Source organism: Prenolepis imparis, unplaced genomic scaffold (genome assembly GCF_030444845.1).
Source record: "Prenolepis imparis isolate NDT839.2.m4 unplaced genomic scaffold, iyPreImpa1.0 SCAF_2, whole genome shotgun sequence".
Taxonomy (NCBI): Eukaryota; Metazoa; Arthropoda; class Insecta; order Hymenoptera; family Formicidae; genus Prenolepis; species Prenolepis imparis.
Genome location: NW_028141160.1, coordinates 23,438,617 through 23,455,213, shown reverse-complemented (window position 1 = coordinate 23,455,213; position 16,597 = coordinate 23,438,617). Strand labels below are relative to the sequence as shown.

The window sequence follows — 16,597 nt, the reverse complement described above, 5'->3', positions numbered from 1 at the left end:
TAGGAAAGGTAAATAGTAAAATATTTTAATTTAAAGATTTTTTATAATTATTTCTATCTTTCTTTAAAAAATATTTTTTTGCAAATTATTTAATTTTTTAATATCTTTAAGTACGAATAAAAAAGTTAACTATGCACCTGATATAATCATTTTTTGAAATATTAAAATTAATTTGAAAATTGAAATATTAATTTTAATATTTCAAAAAATGATTTAAAATATTACAAATGATTTAAATATTTTAATAATTGTTTTATATAATATTTATACGTTTTTTACAGATTAACATTGTCTACAATTTCGTACATCAAATTGGTGAGTGTTGAATTATTTTAAAAAGTTTTAAGGTAATGTATTTGTGAAAATTATATCTAATATTTTAATACATATATGTATACAAAAAGGTATTAGATAAAGGTATTAGGAATTTAGGAATAAATTTTTCTCTAATAATTATAATATAATTTGCAATAATAGATGTATCGGTAAAATTCTTTTTATTCTTATTTTAATTCTTGCAAATTGTTTGATATCTAAATTTATCTTTTTTTTTATTTTTATACCTATTATACACATTAAAAGAATTAAAGTCTCAAATTAATCGTAATATTACATATAAATATATATTATATATATATCACAAATTCATTATCATGAAATAAATAAATTAAGATAAATTATTGTATATATGTGTGTTTAAATTCTGAATGTGTATCATAACAGAGATTTTTTCAACGTGCATATGTTATAAACATAAAAAATAAGAAATGTTTATTAGTTATTTTATAACACATTTCAATTAATTTAATAGAACGCGCGTTAATAATTAAATTATATCTATTTTTATAATGCGCTAATTTTATTTTTTTCTCCAAATTTATTTATGCAATTTTCTCGATAACTTGACTTCAATAAAGTTTATTAAAAACAAAATTTAAATATAATGTAAATAATATATTATAATACCATATCTTTGATTAATATTTTTTGACAGAAATCAATTGATAACTGTCAAAGATATTATTCGAGTTTAAAGTATTATAAATTATAATATATTATTTACAACCTTATTATTTTAATTTTTATAAGGGAAAATAATATAAAGTTTATTCAAACTCGATTAATATTTTTTGACAGAAATCAGCTGATTAAAGCGTTAATTTGCAATTAAATTTTAAAATAAAAATATATTATAAGAATTAAAATAATAATATTATAAATAATATGTTATAACACTTTAAACTCGATTAATATTTTTGACAGTTATCAACTGAATTCTGTCAAAAAATATTAATGGAGGATAAAGTATTACAACATATTATTTTACATTTTATAACATATTATTACTTTGAAATTTAATTAGCAAATTAACGCTTTAATCAGCTGATTTCTGTCAAAAAATATTAATCAAGTTTAAACAAACTTTATATAAACATTTCATTCTTTTTTATATAAAATTGAGGAATGACGCGCGCTCAGCGCGCGCTGTGTTCTAGTTTCTTAAAATTGTTTATTTTAAAAGCTGCAATTTTTTTTACATTTTTAATCAGTTCTTTAGGATGCAAATATCTTTTTATTATGATTATTTTTATGCGACATTACGATGAAACGTACAGGATGACTCTATCAATATTTCTGTAATGCTACGAATAGACGATAAATGTCGATCGAATCGCGGAATGTGATATGACAAGGGCGGAAATGCGACAATGACGGTTTTCCCTCAATGTTACGGAAGGCATTGTGCATAATCGAATCTATCGAACCATATGATGAGTAAGATCCGATCTCAGAATAGACTCCCTCATGATTAATCGGAATGCAGATCAAGGAAATAAAATCTCGCGAAAGATTTAATATGTTTTTTCATAGTTTATTTTAAAAAAGAGTTTACTAAATCTTTAATTTAAATGTAATATATCGTAACTATAACTTCATTTATTAAACTACATATATTAAAAATATATGTATATTTTTTGATAAGATATTCAAAAAATTATTTATGAGTTTCTGAAATCATATGAGATACGTTGTAGTAGTCTGTACATTATAGTGCTTTCGTTTCTATTTCTGGGATTTATATTCTTCCGGTACACGCAACTACCGACAAAAAAGAACGGATAAAACGATAGAGTTTCTATTCGAAACATATCGAGCCACGAAATTAATCCGCTCGAGATAAACTCGGACACTGCAGCGTGCGCCAAATTGAAATGGGACCAAGTCCCTTTCCAACCCCTGAAAGAGAGAGAGACGGAGAAAAATCTCTACCCCAATCCGGAGTTTTGTGTTCGCGTGTCTGCGTTCCTTCTACGGGCTATTAATAATAACGCATCGCTCTTTTCGAGCCGCCCTGATGTACGAGATCGTCTACGGTACGAGTGAATGAAAGAATCGAGTACCCCGCACGGCAGGTTTTTCTGCGGGGCACCACCCTTCTGGCCAATCTGGTCCCTTTTCGTTCGCGCTCCCCCTTCGTTTCTCCATGGCATTTTCCGGACGGGCGAGTGCGCCTTTTCGTTTATTCTCTCTATATCCTACTCGAAAATTTCGCATTATTCCATAAAATCCCTTCGCACGTTTCGAGGCTTAGAGAGTATCAAGATATTTTCTATGGAAAATATTGAAAACTTATCAGAGATTGTGTAAGGCTTTCTTCAAAATTTGTCTATTTAAAAATTTTTCACTTAAATATTCTGAAATAAATTTCAAAAAATCAAATTTTTTTGTTTTTTGTTTTTTTGTCAACAATTCTGCAGTTAAAATAATAAATACACAGATAGTATATATGATAATAATTCTTTGATTCAAAGTGGCGATCGCGGATCCTGGTAAGGTTTGTTTAAACAGATAGAAATAAACGACAATTTTTTTTTCTTTAAATAAAGAACTTTTATATCGCGATGTGACGATGCAGTTGCAACGATTGCACGCGTCAGTTTATTATTTCAATTGTTCGTTCAGTCTTCCCGACCCTCTTCGCAAGTCTCGTTTCGTTCCTCGTGTCAGAATTCGTCAAGCTCTGTCAAAACGACGCGGCGATGCTGTCAAAAGGAGGGGTTCGGTCGATTCTTTGGTACTTTTTATTGTTTTCGCGCATCGCACTATCGTTCTACTTTTTTTCTTCTTTTTTCATTCTGTATCCGATTTGCCCCGCACGAGAGAGGGAGAGAGACGATTGTCGAGCGTTCGAGCATTGTTATTGTTTGTTTGCTCCTGCGTATCTCGAACTTGTTTTCCGACAGAGAGTATTTTCGGTTCGCAAAATTTGTGCAAATTCGTTTGTTTCGACAAACGATAGGCGTGACGCGCAATCAGCTGTGTATTGCATAAAATTAAAGTGTCATTTAAAGAACGCGATATTTTCTCTCTTCGCGCACTGCGTTATTTTTTGTTATTTATTTATTTATAATCGCGCTAACGAGAATATATGCGCGATTGTGCAATAAAAAAAATAAAAAGAAAACTATTTATACGTGTATGTCCGCCATATTAATCGCATAAATATGCTGGATGATGTCGCACGCAAGTGGATGTCGTCTATTACGACGTTCGCAATACGTAGTAAGTTACGTAACGATCACCATTGTATTTTCATTCTTTTTTTTTTTTTCCCTTCCTTTAATAATACCAGAGTCGACCAGCTTTTCACAACGCGTTTCTCAGCCGTCATTATTAACGCGCGCGGGCGCTCGTGCTAAGAGAAAGAATATTATTATCATCTTAACGACCAGCTTTGTTCGCGCCCGGTTATCGTTCGCATCTTTTTATTACGCTGGTAATGGTATCCATTGAACTCGCAAATGTGCAAAAATTTATTCACTTTATTCAAAAATATATTACATCCGAATATTAGCATGTATCATACGTATATAATTCTCGTTGTGCCTTCTTCGTCGGGCAATTTTTTTTTTTTTTTTTCTGAAACTTTGTTTCCGCAACGAGAGAATCCATTCTTCGCACTGTTTAATATCCGACACGATCTATTTCACCACGGTGTTACGTTTCTCTCCTCGCCTTTCTCATCCATCCGTGGATCCGTCTATATACATCTTTTATTTATTTATCGGCGAGGATTATTCGAAGCGATTTATAATTTCCTTGAACTCGTTGCGAAAATAAATGATTCCCACGTGACGTGGCAACGCTGGCCGTAATGTTCTTCTTCGTGTGACAAATCGGGAATTCAGTTCATAACAGTAGTTGTAACAGTTCGCGCGAGTTGGTTTTCGCTAAATTGAGTCTCGATGTTCGACACGCGAGAAAACCGGCCTCGGAGAGCAACGGAACGCAAAAACGCCGCGGAAACGGGACAAATCGCGCGAGTAGGTGAGTAGGTAGATGGGTAGGTAGGTTGGTAGGTAGGTAGGTAGGTAGGCAGATAGATAGATAGATAGATAGATAGATAGGTAGATATAGATAGATGATCGAACGGACTCGCGCCGCGTGTAGGTAGATGCTGCAAAATAACTGCTTCGCTCTTTCTGCGAATCGAATGCATGAGATGCAGCTACCGGGGCTATATAACGCGCCGCGATAATAGAATCAGACTTAATTAATGTGACTTAATTAATATATGACGAAGTGCACAGCAATCGGAATATTTGGAAAAACTGGAACGATGGCTTATATAACGAGATATCGATTCTAAAATAAAAGATTGATTGTGAGTTTGAAGTGATAACGAAATTGAGAGAGATAAAAATAGATTAAAATGTAATAAAGTAGAATAACGTGAGAATTTTAAGAATAATAATTATTTTTTAATCATCTGACGAATATTAAATTGAGATTCAATATTTTTTCACTATCTCCTTTATCACAATTTTATATTAATGATATTAAATTAAATATATTGTGAAATATTAATTTTATATTAATTATTAGTTTTATATCGTCCAACGATTTCCACGATTCAGCTCAATTTTATTTTGTATGTCAAATTATCGGTATTTAAACAGTCGCATATCTCGAGTCCGAGTAAATCAAAGGTGATACTACGATGATTACACATTCCTGAAGATGTCTCGGTCATCGTCTCGGTGAAGTGTTGTTTCCCCCCGGGGTCGTTGACGTTCCACGAGTGCCCTCCGAGCGTTCTGGAACAGTGACAATCAGACCGAAGAGGCCGCATTGTTGTCGGCGTGGTTTACGAGCGTACAGCACATATGCTCGGGATATCACGATCACAGATACGCGATACTCGCATTTCTGGTGAATAGTAGATTTCACCCCGGTAATCTCGAACCAACAAGCGCCATCGTTGCTATCGGTAAATCACGCCGCCGTGACGTTCCCCACCACGCGGTAATATGCCGTATGTATACCGTTTCCGGACTTTTCCAAATATCTCCACTTTCACTGGCCGACGAGATAGTCCGGCGAGTCGTTAGTTTCCTACTCGTTGCATTTTCTAGTCGCTATCTTCTGTGTCGACATGAAAGTACAATTTGTAGGAAATTAATTTGTATTTATAAATGTGAAATTTTACTTCCATCAAATACCGATTATCATTTAATTCTACAATCGAGATTGAACTCGACAATTTTCAATAACATTGAGAGCAAATAAAGCTGCAAAATACGATGAAATGGAGATTACATATAATTTATAATTTTCTACCTAATAACATATTTGATTCTTATAATATGTTCTTAATTTATAATATATATATCTTTATGATAAATATACAATATATATCTTTGTAATATTTAAACGAGAAAAATGTGGGTGCTGCGAATTCTTCGTGGTTCTAGATTATATAAATTACGTAGAGAAAGCGCGACCCGGTTACACATAATAAGTCGAGTTTCAAACTAACACGGGGGGATCAGAGTTCGACATATTCAGCCAGTCCTTCCTTCACAACAACGTCCCACGTTTTGTCGACAAACGCGCCAATACCGCCTGCCATTCGTTTCACGTATTCGACCCAATCGAAGTTGCTCATATCGAACTCGAATATCTTGCGATCCACCGCGCACATTCGTTCCCACAGTTTGACCGTCGCGTTATTCCCAAAGTGCCACTGCTGCGTCGTAAAGTAAGACGTCGCCGAGAGATGAGCGCGTATCAGATTATAGGCCGTGCACCATCTAAATATAAAAAAGCATGAAAAGAATTACGGAATTGCAGAAACGTTTTGCGTTGCACATTTATCTAACAAGTCCTCATCGCTAAGTCGCTTAAAATTTCGACCCTTCCATCAATAATTACATATATTTTTACCTTTTCAATATATGGGTACCCGGGTACCAACCGCGTATTTTCGATAACTTATATAATTGCACCGCGACATATTTTAGGAGCTTTCCGAATAGAAAGTCCCTTTGTATTTTTTTCGGGCAGAGAAAAAGTTCCGACGCATTTTTGATATTTAAATAAGTTGCTTTGGGTTCATTGACAGAAGGTGAAGCGGTCTTGACGATATCTTCCGCGATCTCCATAAAATCCGCGTATTTCAGAGAGATGAAAGAAAATATATCTGACCTTGGATTTCGGCCGGTGAGAACGGCCGCCGTGTCTGTTATGATCGCGGGCAACAAGTGGAACAGGCACACGAGAATCTTGTGCATCCACAGCCTACTGTTCCAAAACATGCATTGCAGCCGTATGTTCCTCGCGCCTGGTATCTTCGATCCGTGTTCGCGCACGTGCTTTCGGAAAGTTCGCCAGGTTATCGGTTTTTGACACGACGACACGCAATTGTACACCGGTATCCTCTCCACGTCCGGCACGATACCGGTCTCCACGTCCACTTTAAAGTCTTTCTTGACGTTCCTATCGACAAAAATGGTGGATATCGAGATTTATCTCGTCGTCGTATATATCATTATATCATCTTTTTCCTTTTATATTCGCGCTTATTTGCTACGCGATCGCTACTTCCGCCTTGATTTAAAAAAAGTATATACTACATTCATCGAAATGGGCGGATTAATGAGCAGCTCACCTCACGTTGGTGTGCCAGGCGGCGGCAATCAGGCACGACGTCACGTAATCGGCCGGTACGAAGTCGAGCTTTTTGTCGGTGTTGCAATGTATCGTGCGCAATAAACCGAGACTCGAGCCGACCAGGAGGCCGACGGGCCCGTACACGCTGTCGGCCCAGCCCACGATCGGCTCCTTCCAGGTCGAAGTCACGACGGACGGTCGCACGATGCACGCTGGTATCCCGCCACCGTATCGCAGCACCGTCTCCTCCGCGATCGCTTTCGTAAATGCGAACGTGTTGGGCCAGTTGCCGATCAATCTGTCGAATGAATCAGAAAAGCCGAATCGAGAAAATTGAATAACGCGTAGAAGGCGGGGAGAAACGTCTGATTTTTTCCAATCTTCTTCCGAAAAAATCATTGATTTGATCGTTCAATTAATGTAAAAGAGCAATTATATAATATAATAATATACTATAATATATAATTATTATTATACTATATAATATATAATAATTATATTATATATAATATAATAATATAATAACTTTACATTTAATTATATTATATTATTATGTAATAATACACTCGTCAACAAAATTAACGCATATGTATGTTAAGTCAAAATTTCGCAGAATTTCAAATAAGCATAATTCCGCTAAAAATGATCGGATTTGAAAAATTTTTTTTTCACTGTCAAGCTTGAAGTCTCTACTTTAAAAACCATTCGTCAGAAAAAATGTATGGGTAACTTTCATATGTAATAACTCCGCGAAAAAAAATCGTACGAACTTTGCTTTTTTTTTAAATTTGTAGTAAAAAGTCCACATTTTACGATAGTTATGATAAGATTTGCGAAAAAAATTTATTTCACCCCGTGGAGTGCGTCAAAATACGCAATTTTTTAGAGACAAAACACGTCCTTACTTTTGAAGCAGTAGCGTACGGGGGAGGAGGATAAATTAAAAATCTGACGAATGGTTTTTAAAGTAGAGACTTCAAGCTTGACAGTGAAAAAAAAATTTTTCAAATCCGATCATTTTTAGCGGAGTTATGCTTATTTGAAATTATGCGAAATTTTGACTTAAAATACATATGCGTTAAGTTTGTTGACGAGTGTATAATAAAATTGTATTATTATATTATTTTACTGCGCTCTCTGATTTATGAAAAATATTTTATTTTGTTCAAACGAGACGACGCCAAGGAAATTTCTCATCTATTTTGAAAGAGAGCTATTTTTTATTTCGAGATAAGGCTCACGCTGGTGTGATAGCTTCAAGATTCCTGTCGTTCATGGCACTTAAAAATGCCAATAAGTGATCGGTCCCCATTGGCGGGGGGTAATGTCTCTCTTCGATGGATTTGACCGCCGAATGAGCGAAAACGGTCGACAGATGAACAAACGCCTGAAAATTTGTGCGATTTGTCGCGACGATCAATATATATAACTTTATATAATATATAATTTAATATATATAACTTTAACGATAAAATTATCATGAAATTATTATACCTTGAGATCGCGCATCTCTTTCGCCAATAGTAATATTTGTTTCGTGCTCTGCACATGAACGTTTGCCATAGTGCGAAGTTTTTGATTGGATCGTACGATGGTCGTGCCGTGAAAAATGACGTTCGTATCCAGCAGCATATTTCGATCATACGTAGACAAACCTAAATTTGTCGTGTCCAGATTGATCTCGATCACCGTTAATTTTTGCAAAAAATCAGGCTGCTCCCTCTTTAGCCTCTCGTATAACTAAAAGACATAACGATCTGTTTTTCCAATTATTAAAAAAACAAATAAATATAACGATAACATATGTAAATAATAGACGTAATAATAGTAGAATTTATATCAACAATTTTACATTTAATATCACGTCATTATAAATTATTATCACAATAATAGAGGAACATTATTTTTTGAAGGAAAGAGAGATGATATCTTTATAAGAGAAAAAAAATTTTACGGGCATTTCGGCAAGTTGCTGCACGCGTTGATGAGGACTCTTTCCATCTTTTCTTCTTACAAGTACGTATAATGTTGCGACGTTCGGGCAAGATCTATGCAAGAGATTGCGCAACATATTTTGCATATAAATAATGATAACTTAGAAAGAAAGTTTCTTGCAACAAGTTTGACGGTCGATTGATTTATGCTTACCGCAGCAATTTCTCGATTAGAAGCTTTCCGAGGAAGCCCAGACCACCTGTTACGAGAACTTTACAGCCTGAGAAAAATTGCGCGATTTCACTTTCCGCCGTATTGACTCGCGGGGTCTCGTCGCTGAAACATTAAAATAATTTCTCGCAATTACTTTTTTCTCACACGATTATCGCGACTAATTAATCTTTGAACTTTCTTCTTTGTTTCTCGAAATAGGAATTTCTGTTACTTGATAGAAGCACTTAATTGTGACAATAAGCGAGAGGCAATTTTTTAGACTCGATTACGTAAAGTTTCTGCGATATATTTGACATTTGGAAATTTACAATATCAAGTTCTTCGCACGTGTATAAACTACGATAAAATAATGTCGCGACACATCTCTCTTACACTTGATTAATCATTGCGGTTTCTGCAAATGCTCTCTTGCGCTTCGAGAGTTCTCGTAATTTTCGAAGTCACCGTTATCAGTATCAAACTTTGACTGTGACGAAGTACGTTTCACCTTACTGGAATATGAAATCTCATGAATAATTCTTATATCTATATTCTTAGTGCTCATGAATAATGTATTCTAAGTCGGAAGAATGGTGTCGAACGATTGGCAAGTTAAATCAAAGTTGTATACAATGCACGCACTAGATGACTCAACATTTTCGAACTACATCGATCGAGTTTCGATATATTTATATACTTGCTTGCAATATTACTTCGTTTCATCGTGATAATTTCTTCGGACGATCGCGAACCGAGATCTTGCACCGACGTAATCACAAACATACAATCGCGCGCGGGACGCAAAAATTATATATATATATATTTAAAATTATTATTTATTTTATTATTATTTCAAATTATTCATTATCAGAATTATTCAACTTTCAAAAATATTGACGCAATTGATTAAAAATATTCTCTCTTTTATACTAAATCTTTTGTGTATAAAATATTTTTTGATCAATTTTGAGTTCAAAATATATATTTTGTACGAAATATATGTATATGACGAAAAGATAGATCTCTATTATTTAAAATATTATTTAAAATTTTCATGAAAATAAAAAAAAACACTTCTATATTTATCTCTATTACATATACGGCTAATATATGTTATTAATATCAAAATTTACAAATTAATCGAGACTTGATATAAATCTCTCTCTCTCTCTCTCTCTCTCTCTCTCTCTCTCTCTCTCTCTCTCTCTCTCTCTCTCTCTCTCTCTAGTACAATATTTATTCCTTTCATCGTGATATAAACATAATTTCTTCAGATGATTGCAAATCGATCTTGCACCGATGTAATCAGAAACATAATTGCGCGCAGGACGCAAAAATGATTGAAAAATTATTCATCCATTATTTAAACTTATCTACACCTTTTTAAAAAAATATTAAAATGCAATTAATTAAAAGTATAATTTTTACTATAAACTTCTGTATAAAATATATATTTTTTAATTATATACGAAATATGTAGGTATACACTGAAAAAAAATTTGTTAACTTGATTAAATCGTTCAACTAAATATTATTTTATTAATTGAACATATAGAAATATTTAAATTAAATATAATATTAAATCTGTCGTGTGCCTCGGGTAAGGCACAGGGGTCGCGTCGAATTCGGGATGGGAATCCGTGGGCGTCATGATTGTCCGGTCCGGGATGAATTGTATAATGGTTCTTCTCAATAATACACTTATTTTTCGGCGATGTTCGCGTAACTTAGAATATTCGGCGGTTCGCGTTTATAATTCGATTCTTTGCGACTGCCGCGAGCACGTCTACTGTCCGGTTTTATAGCCGGATTTTTGGAATCTTTCGATCGGAGGGGGTGTCTGGTAACAGGTCCTTTCGGTCAAAGCCCTGAATGCAAGCGAAGGAAATTCGAAGTTTCCTTCGCTTCGCTTGCATTTTCGCAACTTTTGGATTTCGCGCGTGTCTCGCTGCGTATGCGTTTTTGCGCGGTCAACGCGTTGTCAATCAAATGTAATTTATAAGTAGTTATAGCTATTTAGGGCTATAACAAATCTAACAAAACGTATATATTTGACTTAAATACTAATATATGTTCAATTAATAAAATAGTAATTAAATTGAAAGGTTTAGTCAAGTTAACAAATTTTTTTTCAGTGTATGTCAAAAAGACACAAGAGAGGTCTCTAAAATTCTTTAAAATTATTTTCACGAAGAAAAGACATTTCTATAATTATCTATCACAAATATTAAAATGTATAAATTAATGGAATCTTTACATAAATCTCCTTTATATACGACTGCAATTCTGAAAATCATTCAGAATACGCGACGTTCTTACGCTACGAGGCACTGCGTACTTTTCTCGCCCGAAGTAATATCGCTAGAGGAAGAGGCGTAGGTGCGCTATAAACGTCTACCGGCCGTTCGAAGGAAAAGAAAGAAAGAAAGAAAGAAAGAAAGAAAAAAAAAAAAAATACACATACATGGAAGGAAATACGCGCGACAGTATGCGAGTCGCAAACGGAGAAGGAAGAAAGTAGGCGAGACTCGTTGCGCGAGAAACAGGAGACACCTAGGGGGCACCACCCCCTCCCTCCCCGCGGGGCCTGTGTGCGTGCGCGCAGCTCTCTCGCCCCCCCTCCTCCACCGCGCCATTCTTACCCCCTCCGGCGATCACCGCCGGGGTCTTACGACGTCATGGAGGGGCGCATGCGTGACGCACGCCTTCTCTCATGCCGTCACACTCGCGTTCTGTCGATCCGTCCGCGCGCACGTGTCATCTCTCTCCTGTCATCCGTCTCGATTTGTATTCGTCGCGATCGTGCGCGAATTACGTGCCGGCGATCGATGAGAAGATCGACGATATTCTTTGCATTGTGCAAACGAGTTGAGTTACAAACGCGCTCAAGCATAAAGTGATTTTGAAACTTAAAATCGGGTGTAAAAGAAGTACTCGTTTAAACGCGATTGTGTATGTATATGTGTATGGTGTGATATTGTGCGCGTTTCGTTTTCTCTCTCGCGTTAAACGCACTTGAACGCGCGTGTCGATCGCTGCTTTCGAACGGGAATCCGAAGATTTTCCCTTTTGTTATCGAAGCTTCGCGCGCGAACAAAGACAAGTGCGAGGCTGATAAACAACAGTTCGAATAACAGTCTCGCACAGTTTGGTTATTGCTGTCCGATTAGCGTAATCTCGGTTTTCAATTTCCATCTCCGTCAGTGAGAGATAGTGTCGCAGATAGTAAACCGTGATAATCGAATACGTGCGCGCTCTAATCGGTCAACTGTCAACCGATAGTGTTCGATCTCGTTTGCGGAACCGAAGATTACGGGCATCTGAATCAAAGGTCTTTACGCTCTACCGTATCTCTCTCTACTTCTCTCTCGCTTCCCGGAAAAATCCGAGAAAGATACAAGAGCCGCAAGATAATAGCGCGCGTTGTCTCTTCTCGCCCCGGAGGATTATTCAGTTCTCTTTAGTCGATCGTAAGTAACTCGACTGCGTGAAATTCACTTTGATTTACTTCGGTTGGAAATCAACTTTGTTTACGTTCGTGCGGGTTTAACGTTTATTATTTACGTACGTGTTATAAGTTTTACGATTGTTCTTTTTACGATTTTGAGTTTGATGTTTTCGCTATTGTGTTTATCATCGGAATTTGCTCGTCGAATAGAATATTAATGTCTGAAGTAGCATGCTATTGTGCGAAAATCCGAGAAGAGATATGAGTACAATATTATTATACATATAATTTTCGAAAAAAAGAGAGTGTATGTAGCTATTTTAAATGTGAATTTAATTCTCTCGCAGCTTTCAATTTATAAATACTTGATTTATATTGAACGTGATAAGAAAAGTCTTCAAGTTTTACGTCGTTTTATCTTAGAAGCGTTTTTCTGTTTTCGCCGTGTAAGGCAATGTAATAAATTAAAGTTTCGATTCTCTCGGTTGTGATCTTTTATTACATTGTTAATCATTCAAGTTTTTAATTCAGAGAATGTGTAATCTTTTTGTGTATGCTATAAAAGACGTCTCATCTTACGTATTATCTCTACCGATCTTTAGAAATTGAAAAACTACAAAAGAGAAAATTTAAAAGAGAAATTGTAAAAGAAATTAAAAAGTTTAAACGTATTTGCAAAAAGCACATTATATATTCAAGATTTACAAAGTTAAAATTAAACTTGTAAACAGTTTCTCCGTCATTGTTTTTTTTTTAAGTTATATATTTTTTGTTGAAGTTGAAATTACAAGAATTAAACTCACACTTAAAGTAAAGACTTTAATAGTCGCGCATTAATAAAAATTGATTTATATAAAATACTTTATACGTAATAATAATATTTCTTTTTTTATAATTCTTTCATTTCGCTGTTCTAATTGTGAGAAAAAGAGTTTAATATATTTAAGTATTTTTAATATATAATGTTATTGATTAATATTATTTAATATTTTGAGACTATATTAAGAGTTATAAGAAGACAAGATTAAGAATTACAAGAATTTAATTTAATTTACCGAATTGAAACAAAAAATTCATACACTCTCACATACATCTCTCTCTCCCCTCGGAGCTTCGCTATAAATTCAAATAACAAATAGCAAAAATAATCAGACTCATCGAATATACGTATAGATTGTTCGTGCAATCAGATCGAAGTCTCTCTTGCAATCTATCACTATCTACCGACGATAGGATCTCCGATCGATCCTTGTGATCGATCTACGCGTGCTTTTGGCACGCGAATCCAGCTAGAGACGTCGCGCTATCCATCAAAAGGATACTTTCGAGCCCGCGGGCCGTGCACGAAGAACGCTCTTATCTCGATAATGATTATCGAATAGACGAGAGCCGACTCTCTCTCGAGCTGAGCGCAAGAGGAAGAAGAAGAAGAAGAAGACGAAGACGAGAATCGGTGGAGGGCGGTCGACCTCGAGATAAGGGAGGACAGCAACGGGGAGGAGCTCGCCGATTGTAAATTATATTCACCCGCGACTGCGACGGAAAAATCAGCGTCCGAGCGGACGAAATAATTATTGTGCGCGTTCTTTTTCTTCTTCCGCGAAGAGAGAGAGAGAGAAAGAGAGAGAGGTGGTGGATTAATCGCGTCATGCCGATCGCGACGTGAGTCGAATGCGAGGTCCGCCGCGAGGTCGTCGTCGAGGGGCGGAGAACGCGCTCGTAACGCAAAGTGTCGATCGGCAAGGTGTCGTCGCGGCGATCGTTCGTCGCCGAACAGAGGGTGAAGTAGGAGGAGGAGGAGGTGCGGGGAGAGCGGGACCGTCCATCTGGATGCCAGTTCTCGAAGGTGGAGTGCGCAAAAGGGCCGTGCGCAAAATGCGTATGAGGATCTGCGCCGCGACCAAGGAGTCCTACACGCTCCTCTCGAAGAAACGGTAGTCTTTCCTTCCTTTTTTTTTTATTTTTTTTATTTTTTATTTTTATGAGAAAGATCTTGCGTCTTTCGCGTAAATCGTCGAATCTCCCGTAGTCTGTAGAAATTTCTTTCTTTCACGCGTATCTAGGCTTCTCTCTCGTTCGCCTTTCAAGAGGAGTCCGCGAACTCGCGTGTTCCCGATATTCTCGATTTCCGGTCGAACGATGTCCGTTCTCCTTTACAGCGATTCGCTAAAGTCGGGCGACCGTGGTTACAGTTAAGTAGTAATGTACGAAAGCGGAAAGAAGAAGAGACACGACGGGGGAGGGGAACGAGGAGTCGATCAAACCCGTAATCACAATTTACGGACGAAATATTTATGGACTGTCATTTCGCAAATTACCGCGAGATTACGGCTCGTTACACGGCTGCACTCGCGCTCGCAAGCGCAAGCACAAGCGCAAGCACAAGCGCAATCTCGAGGGTGAAAGAGAGAGAGAAAGAAACAGAGTCCGGTCGCGCGTGTGTAACGGGTACGCTCTAACTTTCAACGACAAAACTGTGCAATCTTCATACACGGGAAGAATGCCGTAATGTGAATATGCATATCTTATCCGAGTTGAAATTTTACGACCCGTCGCGAAATTTCTCAAAATTGCATTTTTGCGCGATGCGCCACGCATCGATACTTTATTACCTGAATTAAAATCGATTCGGCATCTATATCATATGCGCGATATTAATCAAGCATCTTACAGATTATTTAACAATACTCTAATATTTACAATCTAACAATTCTCGATATAATTTAATAATACTCTAATATATTTATTTTTCTAATATAATTAATTTTTATATATTTCTCTCTATTTTTTCTAATATATATATATTAGAAATATTATATTTTTTTATATTTATTATTTTATATTATTTATACATATATTATATTATTAAAATATGTTATAACGTATATAAATTTATTATTTTAACGTTATAGCAGGTATATATGCGTTATTTAAAAATTATTGCATTGCTATCCTTGTTTACCGGTTATTGTGATGCGAATTGTATATACCGCATCTTTTTATATTTGATCTTGCACTTATCCTTTTAGACTGTATAACTAAACACGAATTTGCAATTTTACGACGCTCCTTTGCATACATAAATCATAGACGCTTACGGCGCGCAATCACGTTTAGAAAAAAAATAGTATATAAATAGGAGCGGCGAGAGAGGGAGGAAGAGGGAGATATTCTCGTTGATATTCGACACCGAAATGATCGATACTCCATTAAGCTTCCTCGTAAGCCGTATCAACGATCGATTTATATACGACAGCTTCGAAGAGAGAGAGAGACGGGCGATTTAGCCCCCGGATAGGAATAACTTATTCGTTCGAAACGTTTAAAACACTCGATCAGGATACATAAGAAATGCGGATCGCGCGAGATTGTTGTTTCACGACTGTTGCGTAATCCGGAATATTTACAAGCTCGATCGTTCGAGGAGGGTGAGGGGGGAAGGAGGGGCTGAAAATCGGCTGTCGTTTAAGCTATTATGTCCACACAAGCGACAAGATGTACATATATATGATGTTCACCCGTCGCGCATTCACCGTCGAACGAGAATTATAATTCATGACGCGACGTCATAAATATTCATTCATATATATATAGCCGTGTATTTGGATTATTTACACAGCCACGTACGGAAAATCCTAAACGCAACCCTTTTAGAATTTTTGGTATCCGATTACCGTCGTTGACATACCGGGAGGGCAGATGGATAACGAGTGGAAACTTTCTGCACGTGATGTATTTTTATTGTATTTTTCATGGAGGAATAAATATCGCGATTGTTCACCGACAAAGATACATTTTTTTTTTCTCGCATCTCTTGCAAGCTTTCACAAACTGGCGTGGTCGATTCTATAGTCAATCGAACAGAATTTTGCTGAAAATATATGTGAAGGAATAGAATAATAAATAAATAAGTTTCAAAGGCATTTATAACAATAATGAAGAATCAAGATTAAAATTAAACTATTAAGATTAATAAACAGATTGACTTATGTGAAAATTTTATTTATTTATCTTAGAATTTTTTACGTTACACGAAAAAAATTTATT

General features: G+C 35.9%; 1 protein-coding gene and 1 pseudogene across 5 annotated transcripts in view; one reads left to right on the top strand and one right to left on the bottom strand.

Annotated features, from left to right (window-relative positions):
- The window catches only part of LOC145933027 (rap1 GTPase-activating protein 1), a 113,908-nt gene that overhangs the window by 32,141 nt on the left and 65,170 nt on the right, over nt 1–16,597 (top strand). The window contains exon 1 of one of the 4 annotated variants that reach the window (XM_083032397.1): nt 13,590–14,484. The exons of the other annotated variants lie outside the window; for them this stretch is intronic. Coding sequence (XP_082888523.1) covers nt 14,222–14,484 — 263 coding nt within the window. The 5' untranslated portion in view covers nt 13,590–14,221. Of the gene's footprint in view, nt 1–13,589; nt 14,485–16,597 lie in introns of those variants that run through there. 4 annotated transcript variants of the gene reach the window in all.
- LOC145933023 (fatty acyl-CoA reductase 1-like) lies at nt 4,814–9,682 on the bottom strand (annotated as a pseudogene). The gene is made up of 8 exons (XR_014424806.1): nt 9,496–9,682; nt 9,103–9,225; nt 8,909–9,002; nt 8,449–8,694; nt 8,196–8,341; nt 6,953–7,252; nt 6,490–6,780; nt 4,814–6,095 (listed from the first exon to the last, which is right to left on the bottom strand). The product of XR_014424806.1 is annotated as a fatty acyl-CoA reductase 1-like (transcript).